This window comes from Pteropus alecto, unplaced genomic scaffold (assembly GCF_000325575.1).
Source record: "Pteropus alecto unplaced genomic scaffold, ASM32557v1 scaffold15, whole genome shotgun sequence".
Taxonomy (NCBI): Eukaryota; Metazoa; Chordata; class Mammalia; order Chiroptera; family Pteropodidae; genus Pteropus; species Pteropus alecto.
The window spans coordinates 2,327,038-2,349,124 of record NW_006436286.1 but is presented as its reverse complement, the minus strand read 5'-3'; the positions used below and the strand labels follow the sequence as shown (position 1 = coordinate 2,349,124).

General features: G+C 60.9%; 1 protein-coding gene across 9 annotated transcripts in view; it reads left to right on the top strand.

The window, feature by feature from the left end:
- Positions 1-20,083, top strand: part of POLR3E (RNA polymerase III subunit E) — a 28,972-nt gene extending 8,889 nt beyond the window's left edge. For 2 of the 9 annotated variants that reach the window (XM_025047266.1, XM_025047273.1), the window contains 21 exons: positions 699-772; positions 1,797-1,847; positions 4,057-4,134; positions 4,781-4,896; positions 5,232-5,314; positions 6,754-6,897; positions 7,212-7,261; positions 8,544-8,663; positions 8,974-9,062; positions 9,298-9,342; positions 9,416-9,507; positions 10,337-10,457; positions 12,754-12,835; positions 13,398-13,457; positions 13,539-13,696; positions 13,962-14,023; positions 14,435-14,934; positions 16,594-16,671; positions 18,442-18,567; positions 19,308-19,316; positions 19,406-20,083. In XM_025047266.1, coding sequence (XP_024903034.1) covers positions 699-772; positions 1,797-1,847; positions 4,057-4,134; positions 4,781-4,896; positions 5,232-5,314; positions 6,754-6,897; positions 7,212-7,261; positions 8,544-8,663; positions 8,974-9,062; positions 9,298-9,342; positions 9,416-9,507; positions 10,337-10,457; positions 12,754-12,835; positions 13,398-13,457; positions 13,539-13,696; positions 13,962-14,023; positions 14,435-14,934; positions 16,594-16,671; positions 18,442-18,567; positions 19,308-19,316; positions 19,406-19,471 — 2,204 coding nt within the window. In that variant the 3' untranslated portion in view covers positions 19,472-20,083. Of the gene's footprint in view, positions 1-698; positions 773-1,796; positions 1,848-4,056; positions 4,135-4,780; positions 4,897-5,231; positions 5,315-6,753; positions 6,898-7,211; positions 7,262-8,543; positions 8,664-8,973; positions 9,063-9,297; positions 9,343-9,415; positions 9,508-10,336; positions 10,458-12,753; positions 12,836-13,397; positions 13,458-13,538; positions 13,697-13,961; positions 14,024-14,434; positions 14,935-16,593; positions 16,672-18,441; positions 18,568-19,307 lie in introns of all 9 variants that reach the window. The other 7 variants (XM_025047270.1, XM_025047267.1, XM_025047271.1 and 4 more) reach the window with 7 other exon arrangements.
- Positions 20,084-22,087: the final 2,004 nt, after the last annotated feature.

The window sequence follows — 22,087 nt, the reverse complement described above, 5'->3', positions numbered from 1 at the left end:
CAGCACTGGTGCTCCTGGCTGGGAAGCCTGGTTTGGGGCTGGGATCGCTCAATCCTCATATGGGGACCTCCATAGCCAAGATGTCCCTCTGATTCTTCACTGCCACACGTGGGTGCAAATCAGCCCATTCTGCGTCTCTGCCTCTCCTACCAGTCTCAATGTGGCTGCTTCTCTGTATTCTTGGTTGTAAGACTTTTCTGTTCAGGTAGACTGCAGGTGGTTCCCAAGGGTGGTTGTTCCATAATTTAGTTGTTCCATAACTTGGTGGTCCTGGGAGAAGGCGAACACAGTGTTTACCTACTCCACCATCCTGACTGGAAGTCTCTGGCTCTTTAAAGCTTCCTCCTGGCCCCTGGTATTGGGGTGTTCTAATCATGGCTGTGGACCAGCCAGCCTCCATTCTCCTGCCTGGTGCTGAATTCTCCTTTGTGAGTGGTCAAAAACCCCTTAAAAGTGGTCATTCTTTTCCGCAGTTATGGCTCAGATCCACCTGTTTGCACTCATTCTTTGTCTCTCCCTTTTTTTGGCTGATGGGTAATCAGTGGGCCATCCACTGTTGACTCTGCAGTAGTTATAGAAAGACCCATTTCTGTTTTTCTGGGGCTCCTCCCTCCCAGAGCAGCGTCTGTCACAGAATGGGCACCTGGAGTGTTGGCTGAATGACTGATTGACAGTCCAGGCCTTTCGCTCTCTTACAGATCGAGTCCAAGGACCTCACGGCCGGCTGCCCCCTAGTATGGCCAATGAAGAGGATGACCCAGTCGTACAGGAGGTAACTGCTGCTCCTACCCTCTGCCCAGGGCTGCAGGCAGTGGGACTGGGTCCCTTCCATCCTCAGGCCAGCCAGGAACCTGTTGGTGTCCCCTTCGCCTGGAACCCTCTCTCCCCAGGTACCTGCCTGGCTGAGCCCCGCTCCCTTCAGGTCTCCAATCCAGCTTCCTGGTCAGAGGCTCCCCTGATCACCTGCGTGGTCACGTGGCCTCTCCGCGTGCGCACACCCTACTCCCCCAGCACTCTGGCCCCTTGCCTCGGCCTTGCCTCGCACTTGGCCACAGACGTTGGTCTCTCCACTAAGACGCAAGCTTTGCGAAAGCAGTGATTTTATCCCAGTTGCCTCGTCTGCAAAGCCAGGTTCAGTGCTTGGCATGATAGTTGTTCGGTGACACTCTCTGTTGGATGGGTGAATGGGTTTGACAACCGCCCTTCCTCAGATTCGGTCATTCAGCAGTTATTCCGTGGATCCACCGGCGCTGTGGCAGCAGTGACGAGGCAGTGTTCCTGCCACTGGGAAGCTGAGGGCTCTGGGGCGGGACTAGCAGGCAGTGGGAGGCAGTTTCCAGTCTCCCAGATCGGGCCCCCTCCCAGGGCCCCTGGGCCTTTGCACCCTTCACCCGTGTGTCCCTGTCCCGTGTTCCGTGTCGATGGCCCCTCAGTCGTTCTTGAGGCCTGGAGGCTGGAGAGTGTGGTTCAAGTGCAGAGCCAGGAAGCAGGACAGGTGCGCAGGGTGGGAGCGGTTAGGGTTTGTTGAGAAGGAAGCGGGCGGGGCCGCCCGGCTCCAAGGGCCTGCTCCGCAGACAGGGCGACAGGCTGATGCGACGGGGCTGGCTAGCTCAGGGCCTGGCCCCCAGGAGCTGTAGGGAGGGCCCCGGCTACCCGCAGACTGCAGACTCAGCCCCCTCGTTTCTGGTCCAGGCTGCTGCTGGCCACTAGCCGCCCCTGAGGGCTGAGGTGCGTGTGCCTGGCGGGCAGTCGGGCACTGGGTTATGTCCTCATTACGCCTTCTTCATTGTCCCCAGATCGACGTGTACTTGGCCAAAAGTCTGGCAGAGAAGCTCTACCTGTTTCAGGTAATCACGGGGCTGGAAGGTAAAGGGGGGATGCGGGTGCCGGTGGGTGGTGGCAGCCCCCGCCTTGCGTGGTCTGATAGCACGGTCCTCCTCGCCTTCATGGGTGCGATAAATAGTCCTGCATTTCGCAGGTGGGAAGCCGGGGCGGCCGTGAGGCAGAGCCGTGTGGCGGTTAGAGCTCGGGCTCGGGACAGACCGCGGCCCCGAGGCCCAGCTCCACCCCACTTAGCTGCCAGCCCTTGGCGGGGCTCCTTGATCTCTCTGTGCCTCAGTTTCCCCGTTTGCAAAATGGTGCTAGTAATAATACCCGCCTTGCAGGGTCCCTGTGGGGACCAGGTGAACCATGTTGGGGTGCCTAGAACGCTGCCGGCACCGAGACGAGGCGCCTGCTGTCATGGGGGCGCGGGCGCTTGGCGCAGCAGCTCGGTCCTGCTCGTGTGAGTCTCCCGGTTGTCGTCCCTGCCCCGCCCCTCCCGGCCGTGCCGCAGCTCATCACCGTGGCTGTCCACAGGCCCCTTTAAGCGCTGTGCACATGTGATGCACCGTCTCACGACAGCCCTGTGGGGCCTTTGTTGCTTTTATAGCCGCCTATTGAGGTCAAATCTGTGCACTGTTCCGGGGGACGTGGCAGTGGGGTCCAGTCGCTTCCCAGCGCTGTGCAGCCAGGTCCACCATCTGTTGTGGACGTTTCTGCACACCCCCCAACTCCCTGTCCCCCCGCTGCGCCCTGGGCAACCGTTAGCCTGTTTTCCGTCCCTGTGGATGTGCCCGGCCTGGACGTCCCATGTAAACGGAACGCTACCTGTGCGTGCCTGTGCGCCCGGCTCCTGGCACTCGGCGTCGCATTTCCGAGGTCGCCATATACCTGCACCGCAGTCCTTCCTGTGGCGGGCTAGCGCCGCGTGGCCGGGGCACGTGTGCCTCACCATCGGGTCGTTTCCGCTTCGGGGCTCTTAGGAGTGACGCTGCCGGGGACCTTCTCACGCAGCGTGCATGCGGACACGTGTTCTCGTGGCCCACGGGTCACTTGGAAACTTAGCGTTCCGAGGAACTGTAACACCATTTTGTGCCATTTTGCGTTCCTGACAATAGTTTGTTATTTTTGTCCCTACATCGCGTATGAGAAAACGAGGAGCAGGGTGGCCATGGCCATGTGCCAGGTGTGTGCTGGCGTGAGCCTCTGTCCCGCGGGCTCGGCCTTTATAGCCTGTGGCCTAGGGACCTGGCACCTGGGACTCTGCCCCGTCCCTGAGTGGCTGCTGTGTTGTGGGACCATGCTGGCGGCAGTGGCCTTGTGTGTGTTCGTGGCGTGCCAGGCCCTGTGCCCTGTGGACACGCATGGACACCCGTGCTGGGGGAGGCAAGGCGCTTGCCCGATCCACGAGTGAAAAGTGGAGCGTAATGGGAACGCAGGCCTGCAAGGTTCTAGAGCCCGCGCTTCTGCCACCACCTCCCCAGCCTGAGCCCCGGGGGCCTGGAGCTGCCCAGCGAGCCTGTCCCAGGCCAAGCCCTTCACAGGCGCGGACCAGCTGGGCTCTAGACTGTCCCTGGACACACGCTCCATGTCCCTGTCCCCCGCTCCAGCTCGGGAAGCGGTAGCTTGCTTGCTACTGAGGCAAGCTTTCCAGAAGGGCCGTCCTGAACTGGATGTGGCCCAGTGCAGCCTCCCTGAGGTGGCCCCGGAGCCCAGCCTTCCCTCTGCCACGCCCCAGGCTCACTTGGAGGCTGCCTTGCTCCGTGAGGGGTGCAGACCGTGACTCGTCCCCCCACCAAGGGATGCCCACACAGCGGGGGAGACAGAAAGTGCATGCGTGCGAGCCCCCTCCTCGCCTTCTGTTACGGACAGCCTCACACCGGCGGGCGGGAGGGAGGGAGAGACCAGATGGCGGAGTCCCGCGTGGCCTCGCCCGTCCTGATTTTCCTCTCTGCATCCTCGCGGTCCGGTCCCGGGTCCTCTACCAGGTGGCCTGTCACCTGGTAGCTCGACCTCGAACCTCACTCTCAACGCCTACAGTGGTGCTCTGTGGGTACCAGGCCATCAGGGCGATGTGCACGGGGCTTCGGGGTCCTGAGGCTTAGCCGTGTCCTTGGGCGTCAGACTAGGCGGATGGCCTCCGGGCTCGGGCAGCCATGGGGCTTCTGGCCTGAGTTCCCGGAGCAGCTCTGGTCGGGGCTTGACCGAGTGCACTGTGGCTCCCTCTGTTCCCAGTACCCTGTGCGTCCGGCCTCGATGACCTACGATGACATCCCGCACCTTTCAGCCAAGATCAAGCCCAAGCAGCAGAAGGTGGGACTGCGCTTCGTGCCGGGGTGGGGGGCGGGAGGAAGCCCGTGGGACTGGAAGCCCAGAGAAGCCGCGGGTGGGGAGTGCAGAACAGCCAGGGCCTCGGGACCGGAGGGAGGACAGCTACCAGGAGGAGGGAGGGCGGCGGCTATGGGGAGGCCAGGAGGCCTGAGGATCAGGAGGAGCAAGGGCTGGCGGGGCCACGCTCACAGGGTGCGGCAGGGGCTCTGGTGCCCATAGGCTGGGGTGACGGCCGCAGCCCCAAGGCCACTGCCACCTGGAGGAGCTGTCCAGTACTGCCAGTTCCGCTGACTTTTCAGGAGGAAGTGGAAGTAGGAGTTTTATGGGAAATCTTGATTTTGAGTCCAGATGTAGATCTCTGGGAATGGGTGGGGTGGGTTGGGGGACAAACCCACCCGCAGGACTCCCTCCCCATCCCCGAAAGCCTACTCTGGCCTCTCCTATAGGAACAGGCCTTGCGGCCTGCAGTGTGGACCGACGCCTAGGAGCTGGGGAGGGACTATGTCAGCCGTGCCCTGGGCAGGGCCAGGGCTGCCGGGTGCCTGGGAGGTGGTCACAGTGTGGTCAGGGGCGTCCCCGGACACTGTGCCTCAGGGTCCTCACAGCTGGTGGGGGTGCTTGCCTCCAGGTAGAGCTTGAGATGGCTATCGACACCCTGAACCCCAACTACTGCCGTAGCAAAGGGGAGCAGATCGCGCTGAACGTGGACGGCGCCTGTGCCGATGAGACCAGCACGTACTCCTCGTGAGTCCCAGCCTCGCGTCCCCAGGGGGCTGCCCTCCAGGGCTCCTGAGGCACCAGGCCTGCCCTGCCCTGTGGGCTCCCATGGGCACCCCTCCTTTGCTCCATGGGGCCTGGCACAGGCCCTTCCCCATGGGAAACGTTTCCCTAGGTCCCTTGAGGGGTGTGGGGGCTCCCACCCCCTTGTACCCCGGGCTCTAGACTGGCCTTGGGTCTTCTCCCAGCACCCCCTGCAGCCCTGGGCCGGGCCGCTGGGTTCAGAAGGTGTCGGGGGTGGAGGGACTGCGCGGCCAGGCCCAGTCGACGCTTCCTCTCACGTCCGTCCCGCACGCTCCCAGGAAGCTGATGGACAAACAGACGTTCTGCTCCTCCCAGACCACCAGCAACACGTCCCGCTACGCAGCTGCGCTCTACAGGCGAGGTACCCGCGGCTGACACCCCCGCGTGGCTCCTGGCGGCTGGTGGGGATCGCAGCAGGACAGGGTGCGATGGGGAGGCCCTCCCAGTCTGGCGTGCAGCCTCTCCCCCGAATGCCAGACGCCCGCGGGGCCAGGCCTGTGGGGATGGCAGATGGTCAGGGGGCTGGAATTGGCCATCTTGAGGGACTTCAGGCTAGCCATGCCCGACCGGCAGGGATGGGCTCAGGGTCATTGTCCTCCCGGGACACATCCCAGCTTTGGAGGTCTGCGACAGAATTTTGAGTTACGCGCACGACCCAGCAATCCCTTGCCTCGATGGCATGGACCCAAGGCCGACGAAAACTATGCCCGCACAAGCGAGGTCCCAGCGGCCCTCGTGCCAGGGAGAAAGGGGACCTTCCTGGTGTGCGTTGGCTGACGCCAGGTCACAGGTTGTGGTGCAGCGTGCAGGGGAGTGTTACTTGGTCATGACCAGGAGTGACGGACTGACCCCTGCTCAGTGTGACGAGCATGGCGAGGGTCGAGCCAGGTGAAGGAAGCCGGACGTGAAAGGCCACGCGCCGTGTGGTCCGTGTGTACGACACATCCAGAGCAGGCACATGGCAGAGGCGGAAGGCACAGTGCTGGTGCCCGGGCTGGGGGCAGAGCGGGCCGGGGAGGGGCTGCTCGGGCAGGGTCCCCGATGGGCTGTGGTGCTGGTGATGCCGCCCCGGACACGTCACGCTACATCGGATGGTGCACCTTATGTGGGCAAATCGTCATGTATCTCATAGCTGTTAAAAGTACAAGGCACGGCGAGTACTTAGAATTTGTAAAGCAGGAAGTGAAACAGACTTGAACCCCGAGGACACAGTAGCCTCAGAAGTGTGTCACGTAGCTGTCCTCGTCTGCGCCTCTGGGACCTGGTGCTCTAAGCCCTGTCCTGGCGGCCAGGGCTGCGCGTCCTGCTCGCTCGGGGGTCCAGGCAGGTCCCACACAGCCCCGGCCTCCGGTTCCTTCTCCTTCACGCCCCCGTGACTGAAAGCGGAGTGTCCTTGTCCTGCACCCAGGGATCGGGTCTGAGTCACGGGAGAAGCAGGCCCCCAGAGGCTGCGGTGCTCCCCCACCTTCAGGGGCCACTCTCCACCACATTTGCCTAGTGGATTTCTTAATGGGACGGGGGACTTGGACAGGAGAGGCAGGAGGACGGGAAGGAGCCGTCGGGGCGTCTGTGGGGTTGCGGGGACGGTGAGGGTGCTGTGTTTGCTGTGGACACTGCCGGCATGGGGAGGCTTTGCGAGAAGAGCCGAGTTCGTGCTGTGACCTGGTTACGCGCTCGCTGCGCCCAGCAGGCTGGTGGGGTTGGGGAGGTCCCTGGCCTGGCAGGGAGGTGGGAGGGCGTCGGGCAGTGGGCCGAGGGGAGTCTGTGGCTGCCTCGAGCCACACCGGGGGCCGGCCCCAGCTCCTAGCGCCGGCCCCAGCCCTGTTCCTGTGCCAGGCGAGCTCCACCTGACGCCCTTGCGCGGCATCCTGCAGCTGCGGCCCAGCTTCTCCTACCTGGACAAGGCGGACGCCAAGCACCGCGAGAGGGAGGCGGCCCACGAGGGTGCGCCCTGGCCCTGCCCTCCTCTCCGGCCGGGCGGGCTGGGTTGGCGTCCTCCTGGGCGGGGGAGGCACCCAGGGGGCGGTGCACAGAGTTCAGTGGCAGCCCTGGCCCCTCCCCGCTGGGTTCTAGGAGCAGCCACCCCTTCAGTTTTGACCATCAATGTCTCCATGCGTCCCCAGACGGCCCCTGGGGGACCAAATGGCACCCGGTTGAGAACCCCTGACTTACACAAGGCCCAGCCTCCCCGGGGGGCGGGGCGGGGCGCGGGAGCCTGGCTGCAGCAGAGACGCTGAGTCGGCTGCTTTCTCTCGCAGCCGGAGACTCTTCGCAGGACGAGGCAGAAGAAGATGCGAAGCAGATCACGGTGAGCCCCGGGGCGGGGGGTACAGCCTGGGGCGGGGGGCGCAGAAGCTGGCAGTCGTCTAATGTTTGTGCTGGGCTGGCTGGATGTCCAGCCCCCCTCTGCCTGGTGAGCTGTCCTTGTGGCAGCCAGGGTCACGGCCCTGGGCGTGCGTGAGGGACGGGGTCCTGGGCTTTGCCTGGAATTGCCGGGAGGAGGAGGCCCAGCCAGCCGCAGAGTCTGCACCCCGAACTCCCATGCCGACCAAGCACGTGGTCATCCTTTCACGGGTGCACGAGGGCTTTCTATCCTGGTAGTTATTCCTGTGTTTTAAGGATTATTAGAATATCAACCTTCCATTTATGGCTTGTAAAGTTTCCCTTAGTTAAGCACATTCAGATTGAAATGAGTATTTAAAGAAAAATCCAGCACCAGTGACTGTTGGAGATACGAACGCACAGGCTGCGTGGGGGCTCGTCCTGCGCTCGTCCTGTCATTGCCAGATGACCTGGGCACCTCTTGCTGTCCCGGGGGCCCCCACCCCGATCTCGCAGGCACTCGCGGGCCCCTGTAGGATTCCCTAGGCCCAAGACTGGTCCAGCCAACACCTGTGCGATGCCTGTCACGGGAGGGGCGGCTCGGGCGGCTCCATCTGGACCCCAGGGGACTGGCACGTGCAGAACAGGGCGTGTTGGTCTCTGCTGTTGAAAGGCTGAGGGGTCCCTTCGGGTGGGGCTGGGTTCAGGTGCTCAGGCGCCGTCACTGAGCCCTGGTTTCTCTGCTCCGGGGCCGTCTTCCTCAGGCGGGGTGTCTGTCCCCAGAGGTAGAGCTGTCCCAGCTGCAGAGTCCCATCCTCCCAGCTTTTGAGACTTGGGTGGGAGAGACACCTCTTCATCGTTATTTCTAAGTAACGATTCAGAGACTCCGGTGTGGCCAAATCTGGCCACATCCCTGTGGCTAAGAGGACTTGGTGCCTGGATTGTCTCGTCCGAGTCCCACGACCACCCTGTAGCCAGGAGGGCGTCTGGGGGCTGGGAGCAGGATCCTAGGGGGAACCGAAGGGGGACTGGCTGTTTCTCATAGGAAGATGGGGGTGCGGTTTCCGTGGGGGTGGAAACCCTGGTGAAGCTGCTCCCTGGCCTGTGCTGGCAGGTCACTGAGGGAGACGTTGCCGCTGCATTTCAAAGCCCTGTGCCGGGAGGTGAGGGGAATGCCCCAGATGTGGGGCCCCCGGCCTCCTGGTGGGGCTGGGACAGCAGCCCAGGACGTGTCCCAGGCCTGAGGCCATCGTGTCCCTCCCCGCAAGGTGCGCTTCTCTCGGCCGGAGTCGGAGCAGGCCCGCCAGCGCCGCGTGCAGTCCTACGAGTTCCTGCAGAAGAAGCATGCGGAGGAGCCCTGGGTCCACCTGCACCACCACGGCCTGAGGGTGAGCGAGCGCCACGGCCGGCCCGGTCTCTGGCCCAGGGAGCGACACAGTGCACTTAGCGGGTGCTTGGGGTACCGCAGCGGGCATTCTTATGGCCACTCTCAGTGTCCCCTGTCAGACAGGGCGCGGTGCTGGGCGGGTACAAAGCCCTGAAGACAGTTGGCTGAGGCCACCTCCTTGGGCTGCGCGTGATCCTATTGCCGGCCTTGGGGCGGGACAGTGGTGGCTGCAGTGGAAGGCGATGCTGGTAACCGGGTGGCAGAGGGGCCTGGGGGTGCGGGCCGGGGGCTTCAGCGATGCTCCTCCCCAGCAGGACAGCCGCTCCGAGCATGAGCGCCAGTACCTGCTGTGCCAGGGGCCCAGCGGCATTGAGAACACGGAGCTCGTCAAGTCACCCAGGTGGGACCGGGCAAGCCTGACACTGGTGTGGGTCCTCCCCTGGGACTGTGGCCCCTTCTGTAGCCTGGGGGAGGGCCATGGAGGGGCTGGGTCAGGGGTGGTCCTCCGTCTCTGGCGGGGGGAGGGTAGGAGTGGGCTCGGTTGTGGCTCTTGTCCCAGGGGCCTCAGCCTGGGGTCACGGGCAGCTGGGACAGTGATAAAGTCCTGGGGCACTGACCCTGCTCCCCTTCCACAGTGAGTACCTCGTGATGCTGATGCCGCCCAACCAGGAGGAGGAGATGTGAGTAGGGGACCGGGCACCCGCTTGCTACAGCCCCACCAGCCCCCCTGACGCCCACCTTTGCTCCCGACAGAGACAAGCCGGCTGCCCCCAGCCACGTCCTGTCCATGGCGCAGCTGCGTGCCCTGCCCCTGGCTGACCAGATCAAGACCCTGATGAGGAATGGTAGGTGGCCCAGCGGCGGTGTCCCCTCCCCGTCCTGAGATAGGTGACCAGGGGGTCAGGCTAGAGCCCCCTGTACGCACATCCCGCCTGGTGTCCCCACACAGCGTGGCAGACCCCTGCTGTGCGCTCAGTGGGCCACCCACCTTCCTGGCGTAGTCTGTTTGCTGTGGAGAGGGACAGGCCGCTAGAGGGCCAGGCCCCGCCCCGCCCATGGGCGTGAGCCGCAGTCACTCCAGCAGCCAGGCTCGTCCACTCGCTGGCCCAGCAGGTGACAGCCTGGCCACATGGGGACTGGTCTGCTTCTCAGGGACTCTCAGGGCCAGAACCTGTGGGGCCTGGAGCTGGTGAGTGGGGACAGGAGCCTTGAGCCTCAGAGCTGAGTCCCGGGCCCTGGCTGCTCTCCTGCGGTGCCCACTCGGGGGTCTTGGGCCTGAGGACAGAGGGGGCCTCCCCAGGTGCTGCCGAGCTCACACAGGCAGGGAGCTCAGGTGCCTGCGGTCAGCAGAGCATGGTATAAAGTGTGCGGACACTGAACCCCAGTAGCCCGGGGTCTCATTTTGGCTTTGCCACTTACTAGCCTGGTGGCCGTGGGTAAGTTGTGAAATGTCCTTGGGTCTGAGTAGGGGTGGATCTGCCCCTTAGGCGCCCAGTCTTCCTCAGCGGGTGCGTCTAGGGGACGCAGCTGAGGCGTGTCGCCGTCACTGACTGTGTTTACCCTACCGCCCATGCGCGGGGCTTATCTGCGAGCTGCCAGTTCTGCAGGCCTGGTGGGGCACAGGGAGGCCAGGCCCGTTCCCCTGGCTGACGGCCCTGCGTCCTCCCTTCTCAGTGAAGGTCATGCCTTTTGCCAACTTGATGAGCCTCCTGGGCCCTTCCACCGACTCCGTGGCCGTTCTGCGTGGCATCCAGAAGGTGGCGATGCTGGTCCAAGGCAACTGGGTGGTGAAGAGGTAAGTGTGCCTGTGACCGCCCTGGCTCTCTGCGCCCGCCTGCCCCGCCTGCCGGTCACTCGGACCCTCCCTGGGCCCTCGTGTGGCTCCACCCCCTGCCACTTTGGAAGCGCCCTCCTTGCGCTCTTCCCAATGCCCCCACAGGTTTCGGCGTGCACCCGTGACCTCTCTCAGTTCACATTAATGGCCGCTTTTTACCCTCATCCGGACAATTCAGAGAACTCAGAACGCTATACATTCGCTTTCCTCCCGGTTCACGTGCCGTGGTGCTTGCGTGTTGTGATTCCGCGTTGCACACCGCAAGACGTTATCTGATCAGCCTTCTTTCCATCTGCTCTGTTCGCTCGTCACTCACTCCTGCGTCTCCGAGTGTGTGGCCGGGGTAGTTCCTTCTGTAGAGAATGCCGTGGCAGTGTCTTCACCGAAGTCTGCAGAGGGCGAAGGGCAAGACCTACTTCAGCTTTGTTCCGAGACCATTTTTTATGGAGTGTAGACTTCTGGGTAGATCGTCTTCCTTCTGCACGCTGTATTCTGACTGCTGTGCCGATGAGCACATGGTCTAACACGTGGTCCTTGGGAGGTCCCCCGCCTCTGTTTCCTTTAGGATTCTCTCTCGTTTGGCTTTCCACGGCTCACTAAGGTGCGTCGAAGTGTGAATTTCAGCATATCCTGTCGGGAATTTCTAGTTCTTAGATTTGCGGCGTGAGGTCTTTCTGTTGTTTCTCGCCGCCTGGGATTCCCGTGCCAGTCCAGCTGCCTCCCCCACTCGACTGTCAGGTTCAAGGGGGCAGGACTGTCTGTTGACTCTCCCCAACGTCCCCGGTACTCAGCGTCGTGCCTGGCACAGTGTCGCCCCCTCGGGAAGGATGGCGTGGTTGTCTACGTTTTATGCATATTCGAGTGATGTTAATTCTAAATAGCGTAATGATGTAAAATACTTTTTAGAAAGTGTGGTGTAAGGTAAACGATCTGTTGAAATAGGAATCATCTCATTTTTTTAAAAAGTCATTGCAAAAAGTCCATCGTTCCTGTTCGTTGGCCAAGTAAGTTGTGCAGTAAGTACCTTCATGTCACCGCCACACGGTGACGCTTGTTCCCTGGGCAGCAGGTGCCTGGCGTGGTCAGTACCTGTAGCTGGTTGTGTGTCGCACAAGTGGTTACAGGTGGCAGACCTTTGCGATGGCACAGCGCTCAGTAGATGGCACCGACTATGTGTTTACGTCACGGAGGGAGGGGACCCAGGGCTGTCCTGCTCTACACCAAGAACGCTGGCCCAGACAGGCAGAGCGGCCCGCCAGCGCCTGGCCCCTGCAGTGCCCTGCGGCTGCTTCCCCCTCAGCTGTGGTCTGTCTCCATGACTCGAGGGGGGCCTCTTGGACCTTGCATGTTGTTTGGGTCCCCCTGTGAGCCCTGATGTGACGCTGTCCTCCTGCCATACCAAGGCCTGCGGGTAATGCTCCTTCCGTGCCCTGTCTTTTTGTGCCCGTGAAGAGATGACGCAGCATCCGTGCATTTGTTCCGTGAATGTCTTAATCGCTTGTCCTATGCCCTGCGCTCTCGTTCCGGCTCTGCCCCTGTCCTCCGGAGGTTTGTGGGGCGGGACAGGCACGCTGCCATGAGCACGCTGAGCGCAGGGGTCCAGGGCCTGGACCACGTTCACACCACACCGACTAAGCAGTTCCCTCCGTGTGCGGCCGTGATGGCAACGCCAGTCAGGTCCCTGTCCCCACAGTTTTTACAGGAATGGGGTGGGCACAGAGCTTGACCTTGAGGGTTCGGTGCCAGTTGGTAGGAGGAGAGGGGCAGGGAGCCGCAGGTGTGGAGGCCCTGTGGTCGTGGTGTCCTGGGGGTGGCATGCGTGTCCTGGGTGACAGGTCTGTGTCTGGACCCAGGTCTGGGTTATGCCGTGGAGCCACGTGGAAGCTTCTGGGCCTGGCATGTGGGTCCTGCTCACCCCAGAGGTCCACCCCCATGCTCAGAGCCCATCCGGGCCCCAGTAGCCCCCGCCTCCCCACCCTCAGGTCTCCTGGTGGGACTCCCTGTCTCCCAGAGCTGTGGGCTGGCACGTCAGTCCCCGAGGCTGGCCGTCACAACCACGCAGTGGCCCCGGGGCCGGGCCGTGTGTGAGCAGGGTCACAAGGGGTTGGAAAAAGAGCTCTTGGGGGTGGGGGTGCTTCCCTGAGTGCGTGTCACCATGCGGGACAGCCCTCAAGTGGGGTCCTGGGCTCCACTTGGAGCCTGGGGCAGGGGATGGGGCTGTGGACGGGGGCTGACCTGCCACCCCCTCCCGCTGCAGTGACATCCTGTACCCCAAGGACACCTCCAGCCCTCACAGCGGCGTGCCCGCCGAGGTGCTCTGCAGGGGCCGCGACTTTGTGGTGAGTGCTTGGCCCCCCGGCCTAAGGGTGGGGCGGGGCAGGGGAGGTGGCAGGCGCGGCACAGGCTCCTGGACCTTGGCTGGGCAGTGGGCAAAGTGCTGCCATTTATGGCCAGGGCAGGGCGGCGGGGCTCTGGACTCGCTTCTCCCCGCCCGCCTGGAATCCTGGAGCCCCAGCTTCGGCAGAGCTGCCAGTCCGTCCCACGGGGGCTGCGAGCCCGGGCCCAGGGGTGGGCTCTGGCCACACCCCTTCGTTTGGCCCAAGTGGTGTTTCTAAAGTGGTGACTTATGCGGTGGCACTCACCCGACGGCCGAGACCCTGGAGGCGACGTGGCATCCCTGCTCGGGCGTGTGTGGTCCAGGGGGGCGGTGGTCCAGCCTCTTCCCGCAGACCACCCTGGGGGGCCTTTACAAAGGAGGCGCCCAAGGCTCAGCGTCGAAGTGACTGCCCACTGCCCCAGCGCTATTAAGAGGCCAGGATCCACACCCAGGCCCGCCCGATGCCCCGGGCCGGCACCACCTCCCAGGGGGCCGGCCTGAAACAGCTGTTCTTTCTTCCTCAGATGTGGAAGTTTACGCAGAGCCGGTGGGTGGTAAGGAAGGAGGTGGCCACGGTGACAAAAGTGAGTGAGGGCCTTCCCGATGGGTGGGGCTGGGTGTGGGGGTGGGGGGCGCGGGGCTGGCCTCACCCCTGTGGCCCGCAGCTCTGTGCGGAGGACGTGAAGGACTTCCTGGAGCACGTGGCCGTGGTGCGCGTCAGCCGCGGCTGGGAGTTTGCGCTGCCCTACGACGAGGACTTCGTCAGGAAGCATCCGGACGTGGCCCGGCGGCAGCACATGCTGTGGACCGGCATCCAGGCCAAGTACGCGCGTGGCCGGTGGGCAGGGGGTGCCCGGGGCAGGCCGGCCGCATGGCATGTGCCCCCTCCCGCCCGGCATGTGCCCCCTCCCGCCCTTGGGGACGCTGCTGACAGCACAGGCCTGCGGCAGGGCGGGTGGGCCTAGTCTGGGCCCCAGAGGTCAGCTCCAGGCATGCGGCCTTCAGTGACCACCATCCTGGGTCGGGGGACGCTGTGCTGAGACAGGTGCTGGCCCACGCGGTCTAGAGCTGTCCCCTGCTCTTTCCAGGTTAGAAAAGGTCTATAACCTCGTGAAGGAAACCACGCCAAAGCAGCCAGAGGGACAGTCAGGTGTGGCAGGCGCCCGGCTGGGATGGGCGTGGGCCCTCCCCCTCCCCCACAGGCCTCAGCCTCAGGGACCGGGGGCTTCTGTACTCGGGGCCCCCGACACCTGCTCGGGTCGGCAGGAGCTGGGTGGCGGGGGTACAGCTGGGACCTCCGAGGGCAGAAACCTGATTTCCCGTCTCTTCTGTCCTTGGTGGGGCGGCTGCGGTCTCCTGTAATGGGGGGTGCGGGGGGAAGCAGGGCCGGTCCCCGCTGCAGCCCCAGCCGGCCTGTAGTTCTCCTGGCCCCTTGCCCCAGATGGCGGGGTGTCCCTGGTTGGGGTGGGAGGGCTTGTCCTCGGGGAGGAGGGGCCCTGGGCCTGTCTCTCTGCCTCTGCCACTCATGTTCCCCCTGAGCAGCCCCGTGTCCCCCCTCCAGGGCCTGCAGGGCTGGTCTCTGGGGACCAGCGGGTCCAGGTGGCCAGAAGCAAGGCCCAGCAGAACCACACGCTGCTGGAGCAGGAGCTGCAGCGGAGGAAGGAGCAGGCCCGGGCGTCCACGGTGCTGCCCGGGGTGCGGGTCAAGGAGGAGCCGCTGAGTGAGGAAGGAGAGGACGAGGGGCCCATGGACACGTCGCCCAGCGCCGGCCTCCACAACAGGCTGGCCAACGGGCTGCCTGCCGGGCGGGCAGCGGGTGGGGACAGCTTCAACGGGCACCCGCCCCCCGGCTGCGCCAGCGCCCCGGTGGCCCGGGAGCTGCGGGCCTTCGTGGAGTCCACCTTCCAGAGACAGTTCGTGCTCACGCTGAGCGAGCTCAAGCGCCTCTTCAACCTGCACTTGGCCGGCCTGCCCCCAGGCCACACGCTCTTCAGCGGCATCTCGGACCGCATGCTGCAGGACACGGTGCTGGCCGCCGGCTGCAAACAGATATTGGTGCCTGTGAGTAGAGCCTGTGCCCGCCGGTGGGCGGTGGGGAGGTGGCACGGGGCCCAGCCAGCGGCCCCTGTCCTGGCTCAGAGGAGCCGTGGAGAGGAATCTGGTCACCGCAGTGGCCTCGGCCCCGCCGGCTTTGGGGGAGCCTGTGTGGCGTGTGTGAACTTGGACCGCTGACCTTGGTTTGAGTCTCGGCGCTCAGGAGGTTGTGCGTGACCTTGGGCCAGCAGGCCTCAGGCTCTGCGCCCTCTCAAGTGAGCAGCTGTGGGTTCTGCATTTCAGGCCGCTGTCTGCGCAGCTGTCACACCCCATGGCACCCCAACTGGTCCCCGTCAGCTTTGCCAACTTTTAGGATGACTTTTTTCTTGGTGTCGTTGATGTTTGCAACCACATTTGAAACCCAGTTTAGAAAAGTGAGGTGAACCTGTTTGAAGGTCACACGCCCAGGAAGTGACGGCACTGGGACCTGAGCCCCCGGCCGTTCCCAGGTCCTGCCAGGCCCCCCTGTCCAGAGGCTGCATTAGCGTTTCTGGGGCGAGGCCTGGGGCTAGTGGGGTGTGCCACCCACACCCCGGGCAGACGAAGGGGAGAGCAGTGTGTGTTGGGGACCATTCCCTGAGCAGAGGGTGGACAGTGCCGGGCCATGCTGCCCCCCCAATGGGAGCCCGGGCACGCGCAGGCCTTGGGCGGGCTGAGCGGAGGCCGGCTTGTGCCAGGCCTCCTTGGTGAGGTCTTCTACGGAAGGTCCCGGGGTCTGGGCCCTGCCCTCCCAGGAGCACCCCTTTTCCACCCCACAGACGCGGTCAGCCACCTGCAGGCTTGCCTTTCTCTGAGCAGGGCCAGGCAGGAGAGGGGCAGCCCCCTGACAGCCAGGCTGTCCTGGGCGGCTGGAGTGCACACAAGGCGAGAGACGTGAACCCCACGTCACCCTAGGACTGGCCTTTGCCGTGCTGCTTCCTCTGGGTGGGGCTGGCATCTCTGGGACACCGTGGTCCTCCCCGTGGCTCTCCCACGATTCTGACGTGGGGACCAGGTCATAGCCGTGTCCGAGGTGGGGGGACCCCAGGTGTGCCAGCCTCGCGTTCTGTGCAGGGCGTGAGGACCTGAGAGAGGGTCCTGACTTCCGCTGTGTGCCTGACAGTGAGTGGGCCCCTGCGCCGCGGGGACGGTCTCACTTGGCTTCCTTGCTGGTTTGCAACGATCGAATAAGACTGCATCCGAGCGCCCCCTGCCCCGGGCCTCTGTGCGCTCCTGGCCACTAGTGTGTCCGGTGTGTGGCGCCACCTCCCTCTCCTGTCCAGGTGCCAGAGCCTGGGCCGCCCGGGAGTCGGGCAGGGCCTTGTGGGAAGGCACTGAAGGGAGCCCCAGGGAGTCCTGGAGAGTCCTGGGGGGTGGTGCTCCTCAGGACGCATGGGGGCGCTGGCACTCGAAGCAGAGGCTGCTGTAGAAACGGCTCCTGGCTGGTGGGTCGCTGTCACAGCAGCTCTGCTGGCGGGTGGCTGGCTTCCTCCTGTGACAGTGAGGAGAGACACGCAAGCTTGTGGCCATACAGCTAGCGAGTGGCAGGAGATGGCATGGAGACCTGCTTTGCCAGAAGTGGCTGGAGGGGCTGGGCAGGTCCCCGCGGTCAAGACCAGTGACCAGCTGACCTTGGGCCTCGCTCAGTTTCCCCCACAGACGGCTGCTTCCCCGGACGAGCAGAAGGTGTTCGCCCTCTGGGAGTCTGGAGACGTGAGTGATCAGGTGAGGTGACCTTTGCTGGCGGGAGGTGTTCCTGGGGGTGACCCGGAGTGTGGTCATGTTTCACGTTTTCCAGCCACTCCCGACTTGGTGTTGTGGCTCCTGGCCTCCTCACTGTCAGGCAGGCTGGAGGTGGCAGTAGTTTGAGCCCAGGTTGGTGGCTCCCAAGTGCCAGTCTGCGGGTTGGCCGCAGAGGCCGATGCCCAGGGCCTACCCCACAGGGGAGTTCTGTTCCCACAGAGCTTTCTAGATGCTGGTGCCGTGCCAGCTGGCGAGCCAGCGCTGGACCCGGCCTCAGGTGGGGGTCAGGAGCGTCCTGACCAGGCCTCTGGTGCTGGACTTTTAGAGAAGTCGGTTCTTCTGCCTCTAGTCGCACCTGGACGGGTCACGGGGTCCAGAGAACAGAACGTAACCGAAGTGGGAGCAGTGCATGTGTAGCGTCCCCTGGGCCCTCAGTTTGCCTGAGCTGTAAAGATTAGTTTAATTGCCCCTGCTGAGTTCCTGGTCCCCGTCTGCCTCTCCGACTGCCTGGCAGGACCAGGAGGGGATGGGGTGGGCGGGGGCGGCTGTGGTGCGTGGTGCCGTAGAGGGGCACAGTCTGGAACAGTCCTGAGCAAGCCTCTGCGCTGGTGGCATCTCCGAAGCCCCCTGATAAGCAAAAGAAAAAAGGCAGTAAGTGCGTGTTTAAAAAACCAGCGACGCCTGCGAGCTCCTGGGGAGCCGTCGCTCCCCGCCTGACCTGAGCCCCACTCCCCAGATGCCATCACTGAGCGGCCAGAGGGAGCCCCGAGAGAGCCTGCAGTTCGTTGGCGTGCCATACGCGCTGCTGGGTGCTCAGCTGGCCTCCCCGGGCCGGGGGAAGGCGGGGAACCTGGGGCTTGGTGCACTGCCGTCCCCGGCTGGCCGTGGTGCCGTCCTTCTTCTCTGCTCCTTCCTCTTTCACTGCGGGCTCTGAGCAGGGACAGGTGGCCTACCAGGCCGGGCCGGTCTCGTTCCCGGCAGCCTCCACCGTGGGCGGGCTCTGCTGCTCCTGGCCTCAGGGACTCGCGTCTTCCTCCTCGATTCAGTTCTGCCCCCCAGGGCAGAGGCGTTGCCCGCGTGTTTCCATGCCCTGCGGTGGCTTTCTTGGGCCTCGGCTGTCTGGGGCTGGAGCTGCAGAGCGCAGAGCACTTTCTGTCCGCGCTGTTTTGCATCGAGCTTTCAGAGTCGTCAGTGGCATCTGCGTGTCGGTCTTTTAAATCTGCCTCACATCCTCCGTTCATCACAGACGTGATGTTTGCTTTATTCTGAACGCTGTGCATCGGTGCGATTTCCGATGCACCCGGGTGTGTCAGTAACGTACCAGATAGGTACGTCGTTCCTAGGAAACTCTGTGATTTGGTAATTTACCTGTGTTTTCCTATGTCACGTGTTGGACATACTAGGTCAGATTTTCTCATTGAACGCTTTTTCTGTCTTTGGGGGGATTTCAGCTGTGTTCTATTTATTTTGGGGGGACGTAACACTCCGTGGCCCCCTTTTCATGGACGCAGCGTTGCATCTGAGTGTCAGGACTGTAAGCAGTTAGAAGGTGGCTGTCCCTCGCTCCCGTGCGCCTGCAGAGGCTCGGCCACACTGCCACCCTCATCAGCTCTTTTCTTGCGGGCACAGGCCTTCGGTTTTCACTGGGGTCTCGTGAGGTGACAGGGCCCCGCTGTGGGGACCAGGGCTTTCTGGTTTGGGGGTGTTTCTTAGGTGATTGCTTCCCACAATAACATGTTTTTGCTACTAAAGCATCGACAGGTTTTGCTTGAGATTTTCTCCAAAAATTACCGGGTACGCCGGAATCTGATCCAGTCTCGGCTGACTCAAGAGTGCGGCGAAGATCTGAGCAAACAGGAGGTGGACAAAGTGCTCAAGGTCTGTGGGTATCTGCTCTGCCACGAGCTGGGCGTGGGGGGCTGGCGGTGTGGAAGGGCCCGTTCTGCTGCCTTTCCTGCCCCCTGGTGGTGGCGGGAGGTATGTACAGAGGCTCACACCCAGTGAGCGCCGGCTCCGCCTTCGAAAAGGATATAGTCTAATAGGTCGCTGCCCTCACCCCTCCCAGTGACAGGGCTCAGCGGAGAGTCCTGACCCTCCGTCCAATCCCCCTCCACTCCCCCCCCACCGCCCCGGTCTCGTACCTCTTCCACGTTTGCCACATATTCTATGTCGCTTAACTCTCACTCGGTGTCTGCCTTTTCAAACTAGTTTGTCTAGCATGTGGACACACTTAAGTGTGTGACTTCCCGTGATGCTTCATGAATTGGCTGTGGTCCAAATACCGTATCTGTAGAACCACAGGAACACTAAGCCGATGAGTTACCCGTGTCCTCATCTAGTACCTTCACCACCCACAGCCACATGCAGTGACAGACGGTTGATGAAGCCCCTTTGCCCTGGTCAGCATATTCAGATTTTGTGTTTATAGAGGACATCCTCTTAAAGCCCCTTGAGGAGAGGAAGGGGCTTGAGGCCCAGACACTGATGAGGCCAGGCCGGTGGATTTCCCCTCGGGGTCTGCCCACTCCCCATGAGTCGGGGTGACACTCTGCACAGAACAGAGGAGCCGCCTTTCCCGCTAGCACCTGCCCCTAACCTGCTCTGCGCTCCATTCGTAGGACTGCTGCGTAAGTTACGGTGGCATGTGGTACCTTAAAGGGACAGTGCAGTCTTGACAATGGCTGCGAACCACCCACCCGACGCCTCTACACCCTAGGACAGACAGGAGAGCGCCAGCGGAGGCGGAAGCAGGGTCTCGGTTGCTTCGGAAGACACGGAGTAAGAGGGACCGACCAGCCTGGGACCTGTGCTGCCACTCTCCAGTGAACAGAGGGGGGCAGACTCGGCCTGTGGCAGGTGGTCCCAGCAGAGACCCTGGGACCCCTGCAGCACGGTTCGAAATTCCTGAAGCATTGCGCTCATTCCTTGTTTGCTACGTCACAGCAGAGTGCACATCGACACGGGCAGGATGATGAAAATCATGGATCAGTGTTTTACTTTTCAGACTTAATGCCAACAAGGTCTAAGTTATGTTTACAAGATGAAGAAAACCTCAAGGTTTTTAATATTTAAAATACCTAGAAGCCAATATTTAGTCTTTGATGATCTAGCTGCTAAGACTTCTGCCGGTTTCATTAAACAAACCAAATTGAATTGTTTGACCGTTGGGTTTCTGTGGCCACTTTACTTTTCAAACAACCTACTTAATGTAGCAGTCTCCACTGTTTACATGAACCATAGCAAAAAAAAATCAGTCAAATCCATCTATTAACGTTTGCATAAGGATGCAAAGAAAACCAGGTAAGTATGGAACAATGTATAAGTGAAGTTATCACTTTGATGTAAAAAATTTATATTTTGTGTATTTTTAAAATAAATGCTAACACTCACCTGGCATCGTGGTGCTGTCATCTTCACCTGGCCAGAGGGAGGTGAGACCATCTGTGCAGGTCAGCGGGCACGGGGACCCGAGGGCCGTGCGTCACAGTAAGCAGAAATCTTCTCGTAGACACACTCAAGTAGGAGAAACCAGTTACAGTCCAGCCTAACGGAGCGAAAACATCAGCATGTAATAAAAACATTTCACATTCCTGGTACTAAGTTTTCAAAATCTGGTATCGCAGAACATTCTTGATTTGGACTAGCCAGAGTTTAAGTGCCCGATGGCCACCTGTGGTGACCGTGTTGGACAGTACAGCCCGAAGAGCCTGTGCAAAGGTAAGAGGAAGCTGACACTCTGCCGCCTCAGGCTCCTGCCATCCCGCACTTAAGGCGACCGCCACTGCTCAGGTGCACTGTACCCCGCCCCCACAAGGAAAAAAACTAGTATTTGGTAACACCGTTTAACAGACCGATTGTCTGTTATGTTCTTGGTTCTAATTGTCAACATCCATGAGCCAGATGACCGTGCAGCGTCCCCCTGAGCAGAACCCAGGCTCAGTGGCCTCGCCTTAAATGCTTGTGTACTTTCATGAACAAAGGGACGAGTTAAACACTGAATTCAAACAGCTAGAAAATAAACATAAGGACTAGAGGAAAAAATTAACATTAACAAAAACTGAGGTAAATGTGAATGTAAAATCAAATATGCCAGCATTTAACCAATGAAGGACAATGGCGCAAACCCAAACAGACAGCGAAATGGGAAAAGTTAGAGAAATCAGGCAAATGAAAAGGAAAACTGGCTAGAAAAAAATGGCAACAGACCAATTCTTAGAAGAGGGCCAGGTATCATCACAGTCGAATTATATCAAGTCTATAAGACAAACGGAAGCATTGATCAAAAATCTGACAGACAAGAACGTTCCATTCAGTCCAGGTACAGGTGGTTAAAATGATCAACGAAAAGCTGACATGCTGTCAAACACTGGGTCAGATGCTCAGTACTCAGTATCGAGACAGATGTGTACTCACCATAATTATTTAATATTCTGGAAACACTAACAGCAGTCAGACGAGTAAGAAAAAGGGTATAAAAATAAAGGTCAAAATTCACATTTTTTCAGATACACCCATAGTATCAACTAAAAGCTATTTTCAGTGAGAACTGAACAAAGCAGCTGGAATCGATAGCTTTCCTATGCGCAGCTAGTTAGAAAGAAAAGACTTGACTTGCCTCATCCAGGAGATGAATCTTTTAAAAGAACGCAGGACCTAAATGATAAAAATTTGAAAACCTGATCAGAGCATTTGAACAAATCGGAAGGTATAAACCCATCTATTGGAAGTCTATCATAATCTATTCTTAATTTAACCTATTTCTTTTAAGTTGATCTCAATGAAAGTAACAACTTTTCTCTCAAGAACCAGATCAGCTAATTTTAAATTTCATATTGTGGAAAAATGCAAAAAAAGTCCAGGAAAATTCTGAAAAAGTAGTGAAGGTAACTCCCTCTTACCAGTTAAAACATATAGTATAAGGCTATTTAGCAATTAAAAACTGCCCTAGGTACGTGAAAATCAGACCCTGGAACAAATAAGTTCAAATTCATATATAACTTCAGTACCGATTCGGTGGTATTTCAAGTGATGGGATAGACAACGTTTAGGATGATTCTCGGGAGACGGCAGAGTCCGAAGCACCGGGAGTGTGTCTCCCGTACAATTGCACGGGCACAATCTGCACGACTGTTTGAACTCAGTCTGTAAAGGCTTGCGACTTCTGGGGAAAACTTGGGTTGTAAATTGTTAATTCTGGTCAGTTTCAGCTCTTAGCACAGTAGCAGCTCCCCATCCCCACCCCTGCCTCGAGCCCGGCCCGACCCAGCCCTAGCCCAGCCCCAGCCCAGCCCCAGCCAGGCCGGCAAGTTCTATCCAGGCAGCCAGCCTAGCATAGCCCTAACCCTGGCTGGGCTGATTTGTCCTCGGAGTCCTGGCCCGGGGGAGGTGGGGGAGGTGG